The sequence below is a fragment of the Felis catus genome, chromosome E3, assembly GCF_018350175.1.
Source record: "Felis catus isolate Fca126 chromosome E3, F.catus_Fca126_mat1.0, whole genome shotgun sequence".
In the NCBI taxonomy this organism is placed as follows: Eukaryota; Metazoa; Chordata; class Mammalia; order Carnivora; family Felidae; genus Felis; species Felis catus.
In genome coordinates this window covers 26,172,937-26,197,759 of record NC_058383.1, presented here as the reverse complement: position 1 = coordinate 26,197,759, position 24,823 = coordinate 26,172,937, and the positions used below count along the sequence as shown (strand labels likewise).

The 24,823-nt window shown below is 42.3% G+C and overlaps 1 protein-coding gene across 6 annotated transcripts in view; it reads right to left on the bottom strand.

Annotated features, from left to right (window-relative positions):
• Positions 1–24,823, bottom strand: part of TMC7 (transmembrane channel like 7) — a 56,594-nt gene that overhangs the window by 9,899 nt on the left and 21,872 nt on the right. For 5 of the 6 annotated variants that reach the window (XM_006942272.4, XM_023246456.2, XM_006942271.4 and 2 more), the window contains 9 exons: positions 23,477–23,559; positions 17,740–17,885; positions 13,949–14,096; positions 12,493–12,666; positions 10,697–10,854; positions 8,121–8,238; positions 7,593–7,690; positions 5,140–5,326; positions 2,770–2,900 (listed from right to left, as the gene is read on the bottom strand). In XM_006942272.4, the coding sequence (XP_006942334.2) occupies positions 2,770–2,900; positions 5,140–5,326; positions 7,593–7,690; positions 8,121–8,238; positions 10,697–10,854; positions 12,493–12,666; positions 13,949–14,096; positions 17,740–17,885; positions 23,477–23,559 (1,243 nt within the window). The remainder of the gene's footprint in view (positions 1–2,769; positions 2,901–5,139; positions 5,327–7,592; positions 7,691–8,120; positions 8,239–10,696; positions 10,855–12,492; positions 12,667–13,948; positions 14,097–17,739; positions 17,886–23,476; positions 23,560–24,823) is intronic. The other variant, XM_006942274.4, reaches the window with a different exon arrangement.

The following is a 24,823-nucleotide window of genomic DNA, read 5'->3' as shown; positions in this document are numbered from 1 at the left end:
AATCCAGTGAAGAAATGGGCAGAAAACATGAATAGACACTTCCCTAAAGAAGACATCCGGATGGCCAACAGGCACATGAAAAGATGCTCAACGTCGCTCCTCATCAGGGAAATACAAATCAAAACCACACTCAGATATCACCTCACGCCAGTCAGAGTGGCCAAAATGAACAAATCAGGAGACTATAGATGCTGGAGAGGATGTGGAGAAACGGAAACCCTCTTGCACTGTTGGTGGGAATGCAAACTGGTGCAGCTGCTCTGGAAAACAGTGTGGAGGTTCCTCAAAAAATTAAAAATAGATCCACCCTATGATCCAGCAATAACACTACTGAGAATTTACCCAAGGGATACAGGAGTGCTGATGCAGAGGGCACTTGTACCCCAATGTTTATAGCAGCACTTTCAACAATAGCCAAATTATGGAAAGAGCCTAAATGTCCATCTACTGATGAATGGATAAAGAAATTGTGGTTTATATACACAATGGAACACTATGTGGCAATGAGAAAGAATAAAATATGGCCTTTTGTAGCAACGTGGATGGAATTGGAGAGTGTTATGCTAAGTGAAATAAGCCATACAGAAAAAGACAGATACCATATGGTTTCACTCTTATGTGGATCCTGAGAAACTTAACAGAAGACCATGGGGGAGGGGAAGAAAAAAAAAAAGAGGTTAGAGAGGGAGGGAGCCAAATCATAAGAGACTCTTAAAAACTGAGAACAAACTGAGGGTTGATGGGGGGGTGGGAGGGAGGGGAGGATGGGCTATGGGTATTGAGGAGGGTACCCTGTTGGGATGAGCACTGGGTGTTGTATGGAAACCAATTTGACAATAAATTTCATATTAAAAAAATAAATAAGTAAAAATAAATAAAATAAAATAAAAAAGGAAAAAATAAATAAAAATAAATAGTGTGCATATGACTTTCTGGAAGTAATAAATATATTAATATTAATACATTAAACAATTAAATTTTAATATTTTAATACTTTTAAATTAATTTTAAAATTTAAAATCATTAAAAAACTTTAATGATTTTTTGGGGCGCCTGGGTGGCGCAGTCGGTTAAGCGTATGACTTCAGCCAGGTCACGATCTCGCGGTCCGTGAGTTCGAGCCCTGCGTCAGGCTCTGGGCTGATGGCTCAGAGCCTGGAGCCTGTTTCCGATTCTGTGTCTCCCTCTCTCTCTGCCCCTTCCCCGTTCGTGCTCTGTCTCTGTCCCAAAAATAAATAAAAACGTTGAAAAAAAATTAAAAAAAAAACTTTAATGATTTTAAATTAAAAACATTTTGTTAATTTTTTTTAACATTTATTTATTTTTGAGAGACAGTGTGTGAGCAGGGGAGGGGCAGAGAGAGAGGGAGACACAGAATCCGAACGAAGCAGACTCCAGGCTCTGAGCTGTCACCACAGAGCCCGATGCGGGGCTGGAACCCACGAACCGTGAGATCATGACCCGACCTGAAGTCGGATGCTCAACCAACTGAGCCACCCAGGCGCCCCTAAATTAAAAATATTTTTTAAAATAAATGGTGTTCATATGAATTTTGGGTTGAAATAAATATATTTATTAATATATCAAATAATTAAAACTTAATATTTTAATAATTTTAAATTAATTTAACTTTAAATTAATTAATTTTTAATGTTAATGATTTTAAATTAAAAATATTTTAAAAAATAAATAGTGTTCATATGAATTTCTGGAAGTAATATATTTATATTAATATACTGAATAATTAATATATTAAATATTAATATTAAAATATTCATAGTGGTTACCTTGGTGGAGTGCAACTAAGGGAGGATAATGGGAAATTTGTTTCTCTTTCATTTACACCCTTGTGTACAGTTTTTTTAAACATAACATCTATTACTATAATAAAAAACAATAAAGATATACAGTCAAATTGGTTAAAAAATAAAATCTGAGAGACAGAAAAGTTCAAGGATTTTAACTGAAAGATGAAGAAATGGAATTCCATGAGAATATAAGTCAGAGAGACTGGTAAACTATAGCCGTAGTGTCAAATGTGGCCCACCATCTGTTTTTTATAAGTAAAGTTTTATTGGAATAAGTCATGCCCATTAGTTTGTATACTGTCTACAGCTGTTTTCGTGATGCCACAGGAGGGTTGAACAGTTGCTACCAACACCATATGGCCACAAAGCCTAAATATTTAGGATTCCTCTTTACAGAAAATGTTTGTTGGCCTTTGGTATAAATGGTTATACTCTTAAGGAGTAGGGTCACTGGGGTCTGAACACTCAACTTCTGATCCCTAGTCTTAAGCATTTCTGCTCCTACCAAATTCTACACTAGACTCAACATTCCTTGTGCCATGTCTGAATCGTCTCCACACTCCTAGCACCGAGCCCAGTGCCTGTCACAATGAAGATACTCCAAATTCTTCTATAATGAAGATGTATTATTTTTGTAATCAGAAACAAAGAAATAATCCAAAAGGATACCAGCAGAGAGGTCCTAGGAAAAGGGAGTGGGGGAGGGCAGACCCAACCAGTACTCTAAAACACTGGCAACACAGCCAGCCAAAGTTCTGGAAGTGGACCAAGACATTCCAGCATCCAGAGAGAGATTCCAAAACAACGATGGGCCTGGCTAAACCAGGAGTGACTTACTGACTTCTGCAGATGGAACGCCATGAATTTGGAAAACCAATAAAGAACACAATGGACCCTTTAATATAAAAGAGGAACATGTCAAGAAGCAAGGAAATGTTCTCGAAAACAAAATCATATTTACCGTGCCATGCTGATCGTCAGAGGTATTATTGCCAAACACAGCCCTATCAGCAACACCAACAGGAAGAAGAAATTAGAATTGGATGCTCTGAACTGCCTTGGGGAGGGCCGGCAGGTGTAAAGAAGACTTATCTAAGGGGAGAGAAAGAGAGAGAAAAAAGTAAGAGCATAGCCTCCTTGAAGGTAAATGAGCACATTCATGCATCCCAGTGGAATGTAAACTGATGCCACTTTTCTAGAGGGTAGTCAGCAATACAGATGAAAATGAAACATGTTTAATCCAGACCCCAACGCTGGGAAATTCATCTTGATGAGAAAATGGAATAAATGGGCCAAAGTTCACCTATATGGATGTTTACTGCTATAGTTACTGATATCAGGGAGTAACTGGAAGCAATGAAAGAGCTATCGACAGGGGTCACTTAAAGGTTAAAGTGCATCCACACAATGGAATACCCTGAGCTGGTAGAAAGGATATGGGCTTTGCGTCCTGTCCTGGCAGTACTATGAAATGAAAGGGCAGATTTCAGAATTCTGTGCTGTATGATCTCATTTAAGTTTTTAAATAAACTTTACAGGACTTTAAATATGTGTTAAATGGATCCATGAGAACATACAATTCATTACATGAATTTTTTATAAGCATTTATTTCTCCTGTATATTCAAAACAAATATTTCCACCAGGGCCAAAAAGACTTGTGGAAATATCAAGTGGAAAGGGGGTGAAAGGTATAGCAATAGGCATAAGATTTCCCCTTAATATTTTTAAAAAATACATTACTAGGAGGCAGCAGCAAGCCGTTCTGACTTCAGCAGAAGCCAGAAAATCATCTGAGCCAGACGGCAAAGAGTACTAGGGACCCCCGGTGTCCTGTTTGGGGGTGGCTAGCTGGTCAGGCCTGTAGTGTCAGAACTCAGCCATGCGCCCCTGACCTATTCTGTTACTCCTACATATCTTTACTGGGCTACACACCAGGAAAGCACTGGGTAACCAATATTTTCTGGAAAGGGAACAAGTTCCTGTATGTTTTCTCACATCCACCTCTCCTTCGGTTACTTCAACCAATTGAAGTTTCCAAATGAAAGCATCAGAACATTCTTCAAAGGCCAAAACATCTGGGTAGGCTCAATTCAAGGCTCTGCTTACCTAAGGATTAAATAGCTTAGGTCTTGAGTGAAGTAAACCTGGAGTCACTTATAAGCTATGTGACCTCGGACCAGTTACTTAACCTCTCTGAACTTCAGCTTCCTGATTTATAAAATATGATTAACGTCAGTACCTACTTCAAAAGATGTGTATAAGCATTATATGATAGCCTATGGAAGGTGTTCAGCGGGGCAGGGGAGTACATGGTATTCTTATCATTATGATTACTGTCATTATGAATATTAATATTATTATTTCCATTTCTGAATCCTCAGGGCTTGGCATAATAGGTAATTAATAAGTGTGGGGCTGGGGTGCCTGGGTGGCTTGGTCGGTTAAGCGTCCGACTTCGGCTCAGGTCATGATCTCATGGACCGTGAGTTCGAGCCCCGCGTCGGGCTCTGTGCTGACAGCTCGGAGCCTGGAGCCTGTTTCAGATTCTGTGTCTCCCTCTCTCTCTGCTCCTCCCCTGTTCATGCTCTGTCTCTCTCTGTCTCAAAAATAAATAAACGTTAAAAAAAAATTTTTTTTTAATAAAAATAAAAAAAAATAAGTGTGGGGCTTATTAGTAGATGGCACCTCTGGAAGAAGGGATGAAAGTTACTGTATACATATCTGCATTGTTTAAATGTTTGATATTGAGCATCTATTGCTTCTATAATAATAACAATAATAATAATAATAATAACAATAATAATAACAACAATAATAATAAAAGAAGCTCAGTAATGAAGCCCAGATCAGTCAGTCATCTGCAGGGCCACTCTACCCATTCAGCACTTAGTTCAGACACAATACTTACTTCCCGTGAGCCTTCAAGGAGCTACACAAATAACTGACACCTGAAAATAAATACAATGCCTCCAACATCTAAACAGAAAATGACAAAACTTAAATTAATAAATGCTTTGTTAAACACCACCAGATGTGCCACTACCAACTGATGGATCAATTACAACTCAACTTTTAGATGGTTACCTACAAAAACAACATTTAAATCACAGGAGCAAAAAAAAAAAAAAATCTTAAGACTCTCAAAATTATAAAAATGTGGAAATCCATTCAAAGTCTTTTTTTCCAGAATAAAAATATGTATCGAATAAGGAATGTAGTTTTGATACATCTGATGGGACGTGGATAGGCTCCAGTCACACGACTGCCGAATGCCTTGCAAGGTCAAGAATGGTCCAGAATATCAGCCCCCTGCCGAACCTTCTCCTTACCTCTTTCACATAAAAGATGATAATGAGTTTCAAGGTTGCAATTGCAGGGAGAAGAGGGGAGAAAAAGGCTCCAATCCAGCAAATGGTTTGCCCATAAACAATCCCCAGAACGTTATCAGGAATGGCAAATTCCTGCTGTCCCCAGCACTGAACCAGTTTCCAAGAGGAACAGTAGGTCACCAGGAGCCTGGAAACAAACAGGACAATTTCTCACCTGGATTGCCAGTACCTGCCAAGGCCACAGAACCACGTCCCCCAAATCACGGCTATTTCCACACACATTTCTCATGGAAACTGGTTAGTTATTATGTTTAGATGCAGAAGACCGTGAACTCTGGAATCATTGAGACCAGAGTCTGAATCTCAGATCTACAGTTTACCAGCCAGATAAGGTCAGATGAGGTTCGTTTCCTCATATTGAATGTAGGGGAATTATAACACAACCTACCACACCAGATTGTGGTGACCATTAATGGCAGTCTCTGTGTACTGGCTTGCCACTCAGCTCAAAAAGTAATGTGCATTCACACAGAAAATGGCTTATGAGAATCCTACCACCTAGCATAATCGCTTCCTGGAATCCTAGAATCTTCCCATGGAAACCCCAGAAGCAGGGGCCTGTGACTAACACACATAGTTGTTCACTGCGGATTGCCACGTGTTAGCAAAAATACTGGAAACAGGGGCGCCTGTGTGGCTCAGTCAGTTAAGCACTGACTTCGGCTCAGGTCACAATCTCATGATTCGTGAGTTCGAGCCCTGCATCAGGCTCTGTGCTGACAGCTCAGAGCCTGGAGCCTGTTTCAGATTCTGTGTCTTCCTCTCTCTCTCTCTGCTCCTCCCCTGCTCATGTTCTCTCTCCCTCTCTCTTTCTCTGTCTCTCAAAAATACAACAAGCATTAAAAAAATTTTTTTTAAATACTAGAAACATCCTAAATGACCATCAGTAGGGGCTACATTGACAAACTATATGCCACAGACACAGTGGAACATTATACAGTCCTTAAAATGAACAAGGAAAATCCATGTGTCCTGACTGGAAAGTTATTCATGATATTTTGTGTGTGCAAGGGAGGAAAACAAGTAAGTTGCAGACCAATGCAGATGTACCGTGATCCCATTTAAAGGCGGAAAAAGAACACTTCTAGCAAGACTGTGTGTTTACTTACACATGTAGTTATGTGAATGTGTCTTTGTTTTTATTTATTTATTTTTTTGAGAGAGGGAGAGGGAGAGGGAATGTACATGTATGGGTAGGGGAGAGGGGGAGAGGGAGAGAGAGAATCCCAAGCAGGCTTCATGCTGTTAGCATGGAGCTAGACACAGGGCTCGATCTCATGAACCATGAGATCATGACCTGAGCCAAAATGGAGAGTTAGATGCTTAACTGACTGAGCCACCCAGATGCCCCAGGACTGCTGGATCTACCCCAATGGCCACGTCTGAGAAATAAGGTAGGACTGGGGAGTTAAGGGGACGGTAACAAAAGAGAAGTCTCACTATTCTCTGGACTTCTGTATTTATTTAAATACTAAATATTTAACATTTTTAAATAAGCACACATTCATATCATATTTGTGTAGGTTTTTAAAAGGACACTTTCTTTTTTAAAGTTGGTTTTGAAGGGCTTACTGGACTTCTGACATGCCTGAATAATTTGTACACCTGGGTAAAAAAAGTGGTTAAGTAAACAGTTTCATTTAAGGCTCAAGGAGATGCCAATAATAATATGATGACAAAATAATGGTGATCATGTGGGGCACCTGGGTGGTTCAGTCTGTTGAGTGTCCACCTTCAGCTCAGGTCATGATCTCAAGGCTCATGAGTTCACGACTCACATCGGGCTCTGTGCTGACAGCTCAGAGCCTGGAGCCTGCTTTGGATTATGTGTCTCCCTCTCTCTCTGCCCCTCCCCTGATCATGCTCTCTTTCTCTCTCTCAAATAAACATTAAGAAAAATTTTTTTTAAATTTTTTTAAATAATGGCGATCATGTGGTGATAGTATTTTCTTGAGTGCTCAGTACTTATCTCTGCGTTTTCTCATGTGATCCTCACGACAGTGCAGTCAAGTGGCTAATGCTACCATCCCCATTCCGCAGGTAGGAAAAGAGGCACAAAGCTTAAATAATTTGCCCAAGGTCACATGACCAGCAAGTGGCAGTCCTGGGGCATGAACCCAGGTCTCCCCTGACAGTGGCTGTGCTAATGGCTGGAAGCCACCTCCACGGAAGCCCCATGGAAAGCAGCACCATTTCTGTTTATGCTGCCTTTCAGAAAGGGGGCACCTAATGGACCATGAGGTCAATGGCCCAGAGCAAGTTAAAAGTCACCAGATGGTTGTTGGTGATTTCTGTCAGCACTCTGTGAAGCAGCTGTGGTGGGAGCCTCCAGCGAGGACTGGGGAGGGGGTCGGAGGGGTAGGGGAAATAAGAGGGGTATCCCTCACGCTTACTTTCTAGGAAAATCCACAAAAAGCGTCACGGCCAAGATGATGATGAGGTCGAAGATCATCAGCTTGTACATTTCCTGTCCAACTTGGGTCTCCCAGCACTGGAACCAAAGAGATCAAGAGAAAATGAGGCCCTTGGGGCTCCCGGCTGGCTCGGTTGGTAGGGCATGCACTCTGGATCTCGGGGTTGTGGGTTCAAGCTGCATACTGGGTGGAGAGGTTACTTAAAAATAAAATCGTAAAAAAAAAAAGAGAGAGAGAGTGCCAGGTTCTCAGATTCCTTCCAGAGCCCTTTTCGCCCACAGATCCTGCTACCTCTGGAGGCCACCAGCAGATGCTCCTCTGAGCTCCAGCACAGACTTTGGTTTTCAAGCCTATAGAAGTGTCTCCTGTGTCGGACTGTGCCATACAGCAGGAAAGTGGGCCAATATGGGATTCAAACCCAGAGGTTTGAGGGCTGTTCTCTTAACCTTGAGTCTGTCACCCCAGGATGACCCACCCTGCAGGACACCCCCATCCCTGCAGCCTCACCGGGTAGAGTTTCTGGTTGTAGCCACAGAGCTCACAGGAGTAGTTATCACAGGATGTAATCTTGGAGCCCAGGGTGAATACCAGCACACAGATGGTGGCCAGGCGCATGAACACACACCTGCAGGGAAAAGAGGGAGGGGAGGGTACAGGACGAGGAGGCCTCAGGGCAGGCCGGCTCCTTGGAACTGAAGCTACGAGTGGAAAAGCTTCAAAGCAAATCTAGAAATATTAGAGAGTTTCTGTTTGGGATTATGAGAACGTTCTGGAAAAGGATAGTAGTGCTGGTAGCAACACTGGGAATGTACTTAATGCCACTGAATTGTACACTTAAAAATATCTAAAATGGGAAATTTCATGCTGTATATGTAATTTGCTACAAATTTTTAAATGGGGGGGGGGAGATCAAAAAGCTGGGAATTCCTGCATCCATGATGATGCAGCCACACTACAGAACATTACACATTCCTGAAGGGAACTAATTGTGTCTTTTAAGTAGAAGCTTTGAGAGATGTCTGATATTATTGGGGAGTGGAAAAAGCATGTTACAGAGTGTCACTTAGATAGGATCCTATTTCTGGAAGAACACAAAACAGGCAGATGGACAATGGCAACCATGCAGATGGGAGCTGCCTGGGGGAAGCAGGATTCAAGACAGGAGGGCAGGGGCGCCTGGGTGACTCAACTGGCCCAGCATCCGACTCTTGAATTTGGCTCGGGTCATGATCTCAAGGTTTGTGAGTTCAAGCCCCATGTCAAGCTCTGCGCTGACAGTGTGGAGCCTGCTTGGGATTCTCTGTCTCCCTCTCTCTCTGCACCTCTCATGCACTCTTTCTCTCACAAATAAACAAAGACAGGAGGACAGAGTGGGCTAACCTTTTTGAAAGATGCTTTTCTATTGTTTGCTTGTAAAAAAAATAGAAATATGAAAAAGTTAGGAGGGGGGAGCAAAGCACTCTTCTGGATACATAGCCTGCCACCTGACGTTGTGTCCCTCCTGGCAGAATGTGAGTGCCCAGCACCACTGGGGATGGGCCCACCACTAAAAATGGAATCTAATGAAAAGTCAGATTTGACACAGTTTAGAGCAACTGTAGGCAACAGGAGGATACAATACACCACGAAGAAACAATGAACTAAATCCACACTAGGCGATGTTCTACGGGACAAACGCCCAGTGTCCACCCAAATCAATGGCATAAAGAAGGGGAAGGGGAATTCTTAAAAGAATAAAGGGGGCTTAAGAGACATAACAACCAAACGTAGCATGTGGATCCTGTTTGGATCCTGGTTTGAACAAAACAATCCTAGAAAGCCATTTGCAACTTCATCAGGTAACTGGCTTGATTTTATTAGGTATGATGACAGTATGTTAAGGAAGAAAAAAAAAGGTGAAATAAGATTTGGGCAGAATAATCCAGCAAAAGTTGGGGAGCGGGACAGGTGAAACAAGATTAGCCAAATGTTGGTAATGATTGAAACTAAGTGATGGGCATATGGGGGGTTCATTATACCTTTTGTTCTGTAAAAGTTTTGGGGGCGCCTGGGTGGCTCAGGCGGTTGGGCATCTGACTTCAGCCCAGGTCATGATCTCACAGTTTGTGAGTTCGAGCCCCGCGTCGGTCTCAGTGCTAACAGCTCAGAGTCTGGAGCCTGCTTGGGATTCTCTGTCTCCCCCTCTCTCTCTGCCCCTCCCCTGCTTGTGCTCTGTCTCTCTCTCAAAAAATGAATAAACATTAAAAAAAAAAAAGATTTGTTTTTAAGAAGCAAATGCCCTCTGAGGTATGAAATGCTCTATTTCACACTGTCCCCACCTGGTTCTCTTCAGCTCATTTGTGTTAGCTCCCCAGACCCTGCTTTACAGCTGTCCTTTCTTTCTTTTTTCTAGGAAACTGAACATTTATTAAGAATGAAGAGAGATATTACAACAAGTTATAAGAAGTCAGCTGAAACACATCTGGTCAGTGACTTAGCCACATTTTCTTGGTACTCACTATACCAGTAGATGCCTCAGGCAGGTTCGTGCAGTAAGCCCCTGTGACTCTCCTCCCCTCTCCTCCCAAGGCCCTTACACCGGGTAGTGAGGTGGCAATGTGAGGGAATTCATGCCTCCGGGAGCCAGCCACCTTTAGGAAGTCCAGGATGAGTGCCTTGTTGGGTGGGAACACTCTTAAGAGCTTTCCTACCCAAACTCCCAGTTGTCCAGTAGGACTGAGCCCCAGCTGCCAACAGCTCCAATAAGATACATTTTATCCCTTCTCTCTCTCTCTCTCATTCCCTCACTCCCCTGCTGGTAAACACTAACATCTTCCGAGCAACACCGCCTCCCAGGGCCTCCACCTCATGCCCTCGGCTGTTGATATGCTAACACATGTACAAAAAATTTAGTACCGCTGAGTACATGCTTAAGTCAAAGAGATTTCACTGCATGGGCACACTCCGATTCATTCACAGAGGCTGTCTGAAGGCTGTAGAGGCCTCTTGGCTCGGCAGGAAAAGGTGCCACAATTGATCAGCAATGTCTGCCATGAGCAAGAAAGCGGGCAAGTGGTGATCTGCTTGGCATGTCTAGGCATTACCTAAGGATTGTCAGCCGGATCTCAAAGCCTGGGGAATAATCCTCATAGTGGATGATTTTGGCAAAGATCATTGGGGTGATAAAATTGGCCAGCGTGATCACAATAGAAGGCAGGTACAATATCAAAAGGTTCTCTCCAAAAACCATCTTGTCAATTTCCTGTGAAGATAACAAAGGGAAGTTTGCACCCAGATGACTTGACCTTGAAAGAACTTAACTCTGACGTAGTCAAGTCATTATGCTGAACACCTTATATGCTATATGTCAATCGTATTTCAATAAAACTGGAAGAAACAAACAAAAAAAGAGCTCAACTATACATATTTAGAAAACAAACAGAAGAAAACATATATGTCATTCAACATGGCCCATAAACATAAGCCATTTCCTTCCTCGGGTGTTCAAATAGAGGAACTGTGCTCTAGCACCTCAGGAAGAAAAATTAGCTCTATTGGATTAAGGTCAAGTATTGAAAGAAACCCATGGATGGGGCGCCTGGGTGGCTCAGTCGGTTAAGCATCTGACTCTTGATTTTGGCTCAGGTCACGATCTCATGGTTGTGAGATCAAGCCTCAAGTCGTGCTCTATGCTGAGTGCGGAGCCTGCTTGGGATTCTCTCTCTCCCTCTCTCTCTCTGCTCCTCCCCTGCTCATGGTATCTCTCTCTCTCCCCCACAAAATAAATAAATAAACATTAAAAAAAAGAAAGAAAAAATCCATGGAATCTGTATTAATGGGCAATTTAAAGTATTATTAAGGCCATAGTAGTAATTGATTTGGACTAGCCAGTCCCTCCTTTCAGAGTAATAGACTAATTGGTCACATATGTGGCTATCTGGGATAAAACTATGTTTCCTGGCCTCCCTTATAGCTAGGTACAGCAATCAGGGATGTGAGTGGAAGTTTTAAGTGCAAGCACTAGGTCTTGCCCTTGAAGGAAACGGTGTGCCTTCCCCGACCCCTTCCCATTGGCTAGAACGTGAATGTGCTCAACTGTCTCGTACCACATAGAAGAGAACACATCCTAAGAATGACAGGGCCACAACAGGAATGAACCAGGGACTCCGATGATTGATTTCATGAAGTAGAGCCACCAGACGAACTTGGCTTTTTTAAACCACTGCTATTAAACTTTTTTAAATGTTTTATTTATTTTTGAGAGAGAGAGAGAAACAGAGTACAAGTGGGGGAGAGGCAGAGAGAGAGGGAGACACAGAATCCGAACGAAGCAGGCTCCAGGTTCTGAGCTGTGAGCACAGAGCCCAGTGCGGGGCTCGAACTCACAGACCGCGAGATCATGATCTGAGCCAAAGTCGGACGCTTAACCGACTAAGTCATCCAGGCGCCCCTAAAACAACTGCTATTTTAGGTAAAGTGGGGCCCCAGCTAGTAAGTAGTGGAGTTGGCAATTAAATCTAGGCAGGCAAGCCTGAATTTTGAATCCTGTGGATTCCAGGAAGAATTCCAAACACTCTTTTTGGATGCTTTTGTATTTTTATTAAAAGTGGAAATTGTGAGCTCCTGGGCGGCTCAGTCAGTTTAGCGTCCAACTTTTGATCTCGGCTCAGGTCTTGATTTCAGGGTTGTGAGTTCAAGCGCCACGATGGGCTCCCCACTGGGAGTGAAGCCTACTTTTAAAACAATACATAAATAAATAAAATCAAAGTGGAAATTGGTACCTCTGATTTTCCAGTTCTCTGTCATATCAGCCAGATTTATATCCACTTCAGACACTGCACTTGGCCTACAAAATGTCCAGCCCAAGCAAAAGTTAAACTGACTTTCACAGAGTACTCACTTTTTTCATGTGCTCTTGTGAGAATATCGTTGCTCTATAAATTGCATAAAAGCATGCAGCTAAAACAGCCAGAACAATGCAGTTCAAAAACAGTCTCAAAGAGTAAATCCGTATTGTTTCTTCCGAGGTCCTTTCTGCTATCTTCTGCCGTATTCTTTCTTCCTCCAGATCTGCCTGAGGGCCAAAGAAAACTCATCTGTGAGCACTAGGTGAAGCGATACTCAGGGGTTGAACATGTGATTCACCGTCGTGCCCTATCCAGCCATCTATAAGACCTTCCTTAAGCATTCATCTCCCCCCAGGTATCTTCCCAGACCAAGCTCAACTAGTCTTCATGTCTACTAAAGACCTAAGTCAAGGTAGAGCCTCCTATTTAAGGCAACAGTTAGACTCCACAATAAATGTGAAAACGGAAGCATAACCTATTCATGACATTACTTACATGCAGTATGTGCCATTCCTTTAAATTTTTTTTAATGTTTTATTTATTTTTTGAAAGACAGAGAGAGAGAGAGGGAGGGAGGGAGGGAGCGTGAGCAGGGGAGGGGCAGAAAGAGAGGAGGGCAAAGGATCCAAGGCAGGCTCTGTGCTGACAGACTGACAGCAACAAGCCTGATGTGGGGCTGGAACTCATGAACTGCGAGATCACGACCTGAGCCGAAGTTGGACGCTTACTTGACTGAGCCAGCCAGGTACCCTGTGCCGTTCCTTTAAACACATAATACATTTAATTTGATTCCTTCCATCTTACTTTATTATGGTTTTGATATAATTGTCCCCTCCTCTTTTTTTTGGTAGGTTTGGTCAAGATACTATTTGTTCCTCTTTCTCCCCTTATGAATCTGGAAATTCGTTTGTACTTTTTTGTATTCTCCACTCCACCTTATCATTGTGGCCTCCCTTAGTTGCTTCTCCTGGTATAAGTGATGCATGACAGATTCTCAACAGGTGGAAAAATAACAGCATGAGGTGGTGGGGAAGGAGGGAAGATACTCTCCCCTCCCACCCACCATCATGTCCCCACATCTCCTCCAATCACCAGTCCATCAGCTCCATGCTTAGGGTAAGGGGATCTCTGTGGAAAGCTCTGTGTTTTTTTTAAGTTTATTTATTAATTTTGAGACAGAGCACAAGTGGGGAAGGGGCAGAGAGAGAGAGAGAGACAGAGACAGAGAGAATCCCAAGCAGGCTCTGCACCACCAATGCAGAGCCCGATGTGGGGCTTGAACTCATACACTATGAAATTATGACCTGAGCCGAAGTCGAACACTTACCTGACTGAGCCACCCAGTGGCACCCTCCGTGGAAAGCTCTTGAAACCAACACTGGGGAAACCTGCCGAGTACTGAAGACAGCCTGGCCCCGACCCAGCTGCTCTGCAAGCTACAACCCCCGCTTTCCAAGGCACGACTTTGCTGGCAAGGAACCCGCCGAGGGAAAAGCCAGCAGCACTCACCCGGAGCTCATACCGCAGGCTGCTGTGCTTCAGGTCCGCCATGCTACGGTTGGTGATGCAGAAGTCCCAGCCAGCAAAGATCTTGTTGCAGTAACTCTGAAAGTGCTCCTCGCTCCGGATCAGGTTGATTTTGAACCCTTCCACTGACCTGAGCCCAAGACATGATTCCCCTTCTTTTAAGAACAGCATACAGGCCCACCGATTGGCTTTGTTTACAATTTAAAAAAAAATGCATGGCTGCATTTTCCACTCATTTTGACATGGACACGTTCTGGACCATTCTAAATATGAGTGGCAGTTAAACAGGTAGCTTGTTGACAATTATGTCATCTGCCCAGTGGCTTTTCTCACAGCTGGAATAAATCTAAACTCTTTAACACAGCCTAGGGATCCTGCACTGTGCCATCTTTCCTCCCATACAGCCATTCTGCTGTGACTACCATGGCTTTGTTTCCTTTCTATAAACACACAAATTTCTCCGGCCCCAGGGCCTTTGTACTTACAGGACCCTCTACCCCCTCTTGGGACATTTCTTCCCCTGCCTCTTCCCAAGGCTGCTCCTTTTGCATCATTCAGGTTCCAGCTCAAATATCCCTTGCAAAGATTCCTCACTGCCCCATCTGAAGTTGTGACCCCCACTTCAAATTAGTCTGTTTTCTTCAAGACAATGAACCTAATCCGCAATCATCTTGCAGCCCCTTAACCTGACTCAATTAACAAAATTTTTAATGTTTACTTATTTTTTGAGAGAGACAGCACGAGCAGGGGAGGGGCAGAGAGAGAGGGAGACAGGATCTGAAGCAGGCTCTATGCTGAGAGCAGAGAGCCCAATCTGGAGCTTGAACTCCCAAACCGCGAGATCATGACCTGAGCCAAAGTCGGACGCTTAACTGACTGAGCCACACAGGCGCCCCAACTGGACTAAATTTTAAATTCCTTGAGGGCAAGTACCCTGGCTATCTGGCCATTTTTATATCTGGAATGCCTGGACCATAATATGACCAAATATAATTGATGGATAAATCAATGTATAAATGACTTAAATGGTAAAATAGCCAAATATTTAGTGAGCACCTATTTAGGTCAGATGCCACTCGGTGGCACATTTCATAATTTTAATTCATTCAAATGCCTTCCTGGAAAAAATACACCCCAGCCTTTGATGATACGAAAACATCGAATGCCACAGACTGTGTAGAGGCAACAGGATATTTTTAGGATTTGCTAGTGAGTTGTAAAGACAGCTGAAGTATAAGGAAATTACAGTTATCAGTCATTCTGCCAAAAGGTCACAGCAAAAATTGTATATCAGAACCACCTGGGGTGCTCTTCCAAAATGCAGACGCCCAGGAGGCCTCACACTCTGAGATTACTAATTCAGGAGATCCCACGTGGGGTCCAGAAATACGTTATTTTAGCAAGCTCCATGGGGATTCTGAGGTCCTATCCCAGTTGAAACCCTATGATTTAGACCAAAACTACATTTTACAGATGAGAAAGCAGAGATACAGAGATGGGAAAAATTATTTCCCTAGATCCAGAGAGTGAGGGCAAGAACTGGGGCTAATTTGACAGTGACAACGATGGTAATTTTAATTCAATAAATGTCTGGAAGGTGCCAGTACTCAGTCCTTTACCTGCCTTGTTTCAGTTAATCTTCCATTTCACAGGGGAAGAAAATGAGGCTCACAGAGGTGAAGGGGTGTTTGAACCTTGGTCTCTGGACCCCGAAGTCCAGGCTCTTTGCTGTTAATAGCACTTCCTCCTCCTGGGATAGACTTTCCCCATGACATCACACCCAGGCCTCCCTCCAGTCTTCCTCAGGAAGCAATCAGAGCCCTGAGGTGAGGAGCTTGGGCAAGGTCTGAAGGTGGAGTCACTATTCGGCTAATAAAGCTTAAATCTTCTCTAGGACTCCTTCCAAGGTCCTGGGAGAGCCTCCAGCAACGTGTTCATATGGTCCTGTTGTGTTTATTTTTTCAGACTTTACACAAGACCTTTTTGTATTCTTCATCTTAAAGAGGGCCCCTCTCAGGGCGCCTGGGTGGCGCAGTCGGTTAAGCGTCCGACTTCAGCCAGGTCACGATCTCGCGGTCCGGGAGTTCGAGCCCCGCGTCAGGCTCTGGGCTGATGGCTCAGAGCCTGGAGCCTGTTTCCGATTCTGTGTCTCCCTCTCTCTCTGCCCCTCCCCCGTTCATGCTCTGTCTCTCTCTGTCCCAAAAATAAAATAAAATAAAAACGTTGAAAAAAAAAAATTAAAAAAAATAAAAAAAAAAAGAGGGCCCCTCCAAACTGTCTAAACCGCAGGCCCATAAAACTTGGATCTGTCCCTGCCATAATCATAGAGTAGCAAAGCCAGACCCCAATCAACTAACATTTCTCTACCATGCATCTCTCTGCTCTCAAAATGAGCCACTGCTTTTTTGCATCAGTATGCTGCCCATTTGAGTGGGCGATGGACACACAGCACTTAATTTTCATCTCATAGATGCCAACACAGGATATGAGTGCCCAGCTAGTCTCTGGGGCTTTTTCTGTGGTGATAAATCCTAGTCTCTGTGGAGGGCAACTCAGTCCTCAACATCCTGGTCCCTTCTATGCCTGTGATAAGGAGCTTCAGAGCCCCACGGCTTATAGCACGTATGCTCTCATGTAGACAGTGAAGCGGGTTAAGAGAGGTGCCCACCCACAACCTTGCCTGCTGACCAACATCGTTGGGGCAGAGCGAGCAAGTTGTCCATTAAAAACCTGCGGTTCTCCTATAGTATTATATTAGTGCTAGAAAATAGCTGCCAGCCCAGGGACATCTCCCAGCCTCCCCCACAGTTATCTTTGGTCTATAACTAATGGAATGTAAACGATGTGCATCACTTCCAGGCCTAGCCTATAAACATCTCCCATGTGATACTCCTCCATGTTTGTTTTCCCTTCCTGCCTTTCTAGCCAATGCTGAAAATGGCTGAAGTTTGGTAAACTTGAATCCCAGAATGACTGAGAAGGAGTCTACCACAGTAACCTGTGTCTCTATGCAGAACTTCATGTAAGAAAGATATACAACTCCTATTGTTTGGCTGTTGGTACTTTTTAGGACAGTTGTTTGTTAGTAATTAAAGTAATTAATATTCATTGCTATTCATGTCTTGGGAATTAGCATCTCCCACTGAACCATTGGTCTACCATGGAAAATGAGACGTTCTCCTACGATCTTGACCTGCTGACCTTAGTTGAAGGGTCGGGTTTGGATAGCTGAATGAAGCAGAATCAATGAGTCTCTTCAAAAGGATTTCTGAACCTGTGACTGAGAGTCTATGCAAGGAAGCTGCCACCAGGAGAATCAGAGAGGAAGGAGCCTTTGCTTTTGGTTGTTTGAAGACATACCTATATCCTTACCCTTCCTATAATTTGGAGCTTCCTCCCTACCTTGGTTCTCTGAGCCCCTCAGTTCCCCTTTACCGTAGTTAATCAGAGTAGGGTCTCTAACACTTGCAACCCAGTAGAGACCTGATTAGCATCCACACCAGATCCAAGGTAAGGTTACATTATGGTGCTGGCCAATGTGTGTAATTATGACTGACTGAAGCACCCCAGGCTTCTGTTCCAGCTCCCAAATTTTGCTTCCATTTCCTCCAGGTCTCCCCTGCCTGCAAAAGACTCATGGACCTTTCTTCCCAAATCCTACTCCTGGCCTCTGCTCATCCTTTGGGCAATGGCTCCAAGAGTCCACAGACCTCCAATAAACTCCAGCCATCAAAGGTAATGCAAAAAGAACACAATGAAGAGATAAATTTTACCTTTTCACTATCCAAAGAAGACTCAGGGCCAGGTAGGCAATCGTGCTTAACAAATAAGCCAGGGGCAGATCATAGGTGAAGTTCTGAAATTTCACCCCATCAATGGTGTAATGTCCATAAAAGAGGCAGGTCTCCTCCAAAAAACCCTGAAACAAAACCAAGGGCATGAGGTCAGACTGGTGAATTCACTTCAGGGAACAGGAGACCAGTCTCTGACTCAAGAAACTCACATTCCAGTGTCATTGTTCATCCCTGAATTCCCAGACACCAGAACAATGCCAGAATCATAAGGCATGTTTGGTTAGTGTTTGGGGAACAAAGCACGGATAAAACCTGAGCATTAAAAATACAGAGATATATGATCCAAGAATGAAATTAAGAAAACAATTCCATGTGCAAAAAGAATAACATACTTAGGTACAGATTTAAAACATGAAGTGTAAATCGCACAGTCTTTTTTTTTTTAATGTTTATTTTTGAGAGAGAGAGAGAGAGAGAAAGACAGAACATGAGTGTGGGAGGGACGGAGAGAGACAGACACAGAATCCAAAGCAGGCTCCAGGCTCTGAGCTGTCAGCACAGAGCCCAACATGGGGCTCGAACCCATGAGTCGTGAGATCATGACCTGAGCCAAAGTTGGACGCTTAACTGACTGAGGCACTCAGGCACCCCCCTCCTTTTCTTTCTTCCTTCCTTCCTTCCTTCCTTCCTTCCTTCCTTCCTCTCTCTCTCTTTCTTTTCTTTTCTTTTCTTTCTTTCTTTCTTTCTTTCTTTCTTTCTTTCTTTCTTTCTTTCTTTCTTTCTTACATTCTTAACACTATCAAACATTGTTAAGAAAAATTAAACATCTAAATAAGTGGAAAACATCCCATGTTCATGGATCAGGCGAATAATGGCAATCTCCAAAGTAATCTACAGATTCAGCACATCTGTATCAGAATCCCTGGTGGCTTCTTTGCAGTAATTTACCAGCTAATCCTAAAATTCACATTGAATTGTAAGGGGCCCAGAATAGCCAAAACAATCTTGAAAAAGAATAATAAAGTTGGAAGACTCACACATCCCAATTTCACTTACTATAAAACAACACTCATCAATACATTGTGGTAGTAATATAAAAATAGACATAGATGAATGGAATACAATTGAGGCAAATACATCTATGATGAATTGATTTTTGATAAAGGGAAAGAATGGTTTTTTCAAGAAATGGTACTAAGACAGCTGGGTAGCAGATGCAAAAGAAAGAAAAGAAAAAGAAGCTGAACCCCTACATCACCCTATATATAAAAATTAACTTATGGATCAAAAACTTAAATGCAAGAGCCCAAACTAGAAAACTCTTACAGGAAAATAGAGGACTAAAGTCTCCATGACCTTGAATTTGTCCACAAATTCTTAACTATGACACCAAAAGCACAAGCAATAAAAGAAAAAATAAATTGGACTTCATCAAAATTAAAAACTTTTATGCTTCAAAGGATACTATCAAGAAAGTGAAAACACAATCCAGAGAATAGAAGCAAATACTTGTAAACCATGTGTCTGATAAGGACCTTATATCTAGAATATATAAAGAATCTCTGGGGATCCCGGCTGGTTAGTCGATAGAGCATGAGACTCTTGATCTCGGTGTTGTGAGTTCAAGTTCCACGTTAGGTGTAGAGATTACTTAAAAAGAAAATCTTAAAAGAAAAAAAAAAAAAGAACTCTTATAGCTCAACAATAAAAAGACAGAATCCAATTAAAAATGGAAGGAGGCGGGGCGCCTGGGTGGCTCGGTCGGTTAAGTGTCCAACTTCGGCTCAGGTCATGATCTCACGGTCCGTGAGTTCGAGCCCCGCATCGGGCTCTGTGCTGACAGCTCAGAGCCTGGAGCCTGTTTCAGATTCTGTGTCTCCCTCTCTCTCTGCCCCTCCCCTGTTCATGCTCCGTCTCTCTCTGTCTCAAAAATAAATAAACGTTAAAAAAAATTAAAAAAAAATAAAAAAAAAAAAATAAAAATGGAAGGAGGATCCAAATACACATTTATTCAAAGAAGATACACAATGGTCAGTAAGCACATGAAAAGATGCTCAACACCATTAGTCATTAGGGAAATGCAAATCAAAATCACAAAGAGGTTCCACTTTCACACAAACTGGGGTGGCTATAATCAAAAAGTCAGTAAATAGCAAGTGTTGATAAGAATGTGGAGACATCAGAATCCTCAAACATTACAGGTGAGAATGGAAAATGGTGCAGCTGCTTTGGAAAAGTCTGGCAGTTCCTCAACAAGTTAAACACAGGGTTACCATTTGACCTAGTGATCTCACTCCTAGGTATAGGTGTGGAATCACTAGTTGTAAACAATCCAACTGTCCACTGTGAATGGATAAACAAAATGTGGTGTATCTACACAATGGAATCTTACTAATGGAATCTACACAACTGGAATCTTGTTCCAATGGAACAAGACTGAGAGATGCCACAACATGGGTGAACCTTTAAAAACACTCTAAATGAAAGAAGCCAGAGACAAAAAAAAAAAAAAAAAAAAACACCTATTGTATGATTCCATGTATATGAAATGTCAGGAATGAGCATTTTGTACACAAAGGTAGATTAATGGTTGCTCAGGGCTGGTTAGGATTGGTAGGTGATACGTGAAGGGCACAACATTTCTTTTTGAGGTGATGAAAGTGTTCTAAGATTGGCAATGATGGCACACAGAAAAACCACGGAATTGTGCACTTTAAATGGACTATATGATACATGAACTATATCTCAATAAAGCTCTCACCAAAACCAAACAAGACCAAAACCAAACCAAACCAAAACAAAACAAAAACCCCAAAGGCGCCCTATGTGAAAATATAGCGTAGAAAAGCCCCCAGACTACTCAGGGTGGGAATAACCAAACACCTCACTCTTCTCCTTTGACAGCAGGAAAACTGTAGGAGAGTGGAAAGGGAATATATACAGAAAGCAGGAATAGTATACAAGGTACACAGATGTTCAGTATAGTATCATTTATAAAGGAGGAATATGGAAGCAATAGAAGGCTGTCTGGACCATGAAAAATCCATATTATAAAATAGGAAGTAAGACCATATAAAGTAAGGTAGAGAGTAAAGTCAAAAAAGCTGTGAACCAGAAGGTCACAAGAAAGGTCAAGAAGGCTATGAACCAGTGTTAAAGGTTAGGTGGCCTCTGGGGAGAGGTACTTTCACTTTTTACTCTATAAATTTTGTATTTTTTATGATAACCATATATTGTTATATTGAGTATTTAAATACATGTTTACATATATTTATTTATTTTGAGAGTGAGTGAAGGGCAGAGAGAGAGAATCCCAAGCAGGCTCTGCTTCGAGTCTGATACAGGGCTTGAACTTACGAACCACGAGATCATGGCTTCCCTTAAGTCAATTTTTATTAGAAATAAAAACGTAGAAACAGAAGATTCTATCTTTAATTCTTCTGAAGGCTGGGTACACAGGCTACAAAAACTTTCCCAACTACACGAAACCTGTTTTCATTGGCCCAGGTCGGTATCAGGGCTGTCTGTCATCAGTATCTCCCCTTCAAAATAATGTAACATTATAGGGCCAAGATCCAGTGGGCCTGGAAAAAGATTTATCTGATTTGATCATGAGTTCAACTGTTTTCAGCAAAGACAAGCCATTGTTTAACCTCTCTGGCCATCTCTCCTTTTATCATGGTATGCTAAACATTTATGATCAAGTGCATCTAAGCCTCCTATAATTTCTCCTATAAGGAAAAAGGTTATGGTGTGTGGAGATCTATAAAAAGAAACTTTTCTTGTGGAATGTAATTTACAGAAAGGGGCCTAACAGCAGTTCTGGGAATTTGGTCCCACTTTGCTATCATTAGCGACCTTGGGTTACTCACTGAATTTCTTTCCCCCTTGCATATTTTATACAGCTTCTGTTTCTTCTTTTGCATAGTGGACATTTTAACACGTGTCTGATAATTCCTCTCAATTGCTGTGAGAAAAACATAAGCTCAGAGATGTAAAAACCACTTTTTCGAAATCAAATGCAATGGACAAATTCAAAGCTTTGCACATTCGGTAAAGCAGAAGTAACTTTCAGGGGCACCTGGGTGGCTTCGTTGGTTAAGTGTCTGACTCTTGATCAGACCTGAGTCTTGATCTCAGGGTCGTGATTTCAAGCCCTGGGCTGGGTTCCATGCTGGGCATGGAGTCTATTTAAAAAATAAAATAAAAATAAATAAATAAAATGAAGACTGGTAACTTTCAGAAAGACTTTTTATATATTTGTATTTTTTATTTTTTTTTAATGTTTATTTATTTTTGAGATAATGCGAGAGGCAGAGTGCACGCGGCAGAGGGGAGAGAGAGGGAAACACAGAATCCGAAGCAGGCTCCAGGCTCTGAGCTGGCGGCACAGAGCCCGACGCGGGGCTCGAACTCACAAACCGCGAGATCATGACCTGAGCCGAAGTTGGACGCTTAACCGACTGAGCCACCCAGAGGCCCCTATATGTTTGTATTTTTTAAACATCTAAAGGAGTGGTTCTTTTTTTTTTTTTTTTTTTTTTTAAGTAGGCTCCATGCCCCACATGGGGCTAGAACTCACAACCGTGAGATCAAGAGTCACAGGCTCTATTTTGAACCAGCCAGGCACCCCTCTAAAGGAGTGGTTCCTAACCAGAGGCAATTTTGTCCCCCAGGAAACATCTGGCAATGTCCGGAGACATTTTTGATTGTCACAACTGTGGCTGCTACGGGCGTCCAGTAGGTAGAGGCCAGGGACACTGCTGTACTTCCTACAGTGCACAGGACGGCCCCCACAACAAAGAAGTATGGCTCTCAAATATCAGTCGTGCTGAGGTTGAGAAAAACTGGTCTAGAAGGCAGAGATGGCCATTTTCCATAGCTGCAATCTCATTTCCTGGAAAAAGTGGGATAAACAAATGGAAGCGCACAAAAAAAATCTTTTTTTTTTTTTTTTTTTAGAAGAAAGAAGATAAAAACCCTTTGGAACTACTATAGCAAGGAGGAGATTAGTTCCACTTTAGAGCAGGGGGTTAACCTGGGATTAATCAACTCCGGATTTCAGGGAATGTGTATGGATGTGTACAAACGTGTGTGTGACTCAGGTCTTTGTGTGTAATTTCTGGGAGGAAGAGTCCAGGCTTTCAACCGGGTGGTTGAAGACCCCAAAATGTAAGGTATTACAATGTCTGAGAAATTAAATAAATTCTATTTGGGTTTATTTTCACTGAAACTTCTTTCTGTGGGAGAGCTCAGTATTCTGCTATAGGTCAATACAAAGGTGTCAGGGACTAAGGAAAGGCCAAAGGCTGAAAGTGACAAAGCCCATTTCCTGTATAATCTAGCAGCAGGTGGGTGAACATTATCCTTGCCGACGGTGGTCAACTCTTGTGTTTGGCTCACCACAGATACTCAGGAAACTGATCTTTAAGTTAACCTATTTTTTGGGACACCTCGGGGGCTCAGTCAGTTACGTGTCTGACTTCGGCTCAGGTCATGATCTCACGGTTCGTGGGTTTGAGCCTCACACTGGGCTCTGTGCCGACAGCTCAGAGCCCGGACCCTGCTTCCGATTCTGTGTCTCCTTCTCTCTCTGCTTCCCCCCTGCTCATACTCTGTCTCTGTCTCAAAAATAAATAAACATTTTTAAAAATTTTAAATTAACCTATTTGCAGTATATCGAGGGTCCAAATACAGAATTATGTGAAATACTTACAGTGCCAGAGAGCAAGTCTATGATATAACTATAAAAGTAAATGAGTCCAGAACTACTTATTGGATACACTGTGCATTGAACATCTGTGAAAAAACAAAAACAAGAACGTCAGTGGAAATAGTTTCACAATCTCTACAATTTGTCTATCATAATTTGTGTACATATGCATGCATATGTATATATATTTAGACATGTCACATATAATTATGTGTGGATGTGTTTATGAACTTGTGGTTTTCTGTCTGCAGTCCAAACCTCAATACACCAAGAACAGCAGCATTTTCCCCTCTCGCTATTCTCCCTACACATCTGTGGATGTGTGTCTTTTTCTGTACATGTTTCTGTACATGTATGTGGGTCTACTTAGAGCATGTGTTTTGTTTGTATTGGTATTTTGTGCTTTGGGGTTCATGTTTGCACGTGTTTTGGAATATGTGATTGATGTATTGTTATTCCATTGTAAGCACATCCAATTTTAAAAGATCGTTCCAGGTGTGTAAATAAACATGCAGCTTCATTAAAACAACCTATATTTACATACGTACAAATGATCAAGGGATTATCTGAATACTAATTTTAGTGAAACTACCTTATCCTTGAACAGCTAATTTACTTTTTCTGTATCAGTTACCTTTGCTATGTAACAAATAACTTCAAAGTCTCAGTTACTAAACATACTAAATATATATTTTCTCATTCATGGAGCTACAGTTTGAGCTCATGTAGCTGATTTAGGCTGAGCTAGGACGGACTCCAGTCTTCCAGTTGGGCTCAAGTCTACACCATATCACTTCATTCTGGGGCCCAGGCTGAGGCAATGGGCCCTCCCCAGGACTCTTCTCATAGACAAGTCAACCACATAAACCATTTCAAGCTAATATTCCTCTGGACAAAACAAGTCACATGGCCAACTGCAATACCAACAGGGCAGAAAGTATTCTCTGCCACAGTGGGATGCCCTACAAAGTCACAATTACAGGGGAGTGACAAATTGAGGAAAATAACCCAATCTCTGAACCTCTGAACCCTGAATCTCTGAACCCTTCTCTGAACCTCAGTTCCCCTTTGTGAAAAGAAGAAAGTTAACGGTCAGTTAAGCATCTGACTCTTGATCTCAGCTCAGGTCTGGAACTCATGGTGGTGACTTAAAGCCCTGCATTGGGCTCCACAATGGGTGTGAATGCTACTAAAAAAAAAAAAAAAAAAAAAAAAAAATTGTTGTACCAGTTCCTCCAAGGCTAATTTCCAGTTCTCCCATTTTATAATTCTAACATAAGTTGGCACTGACTCAGCTCACCCTACTTCTGGCCCCTAGCACAGAGCTAGGAATCAAGAAGGGAATTGATA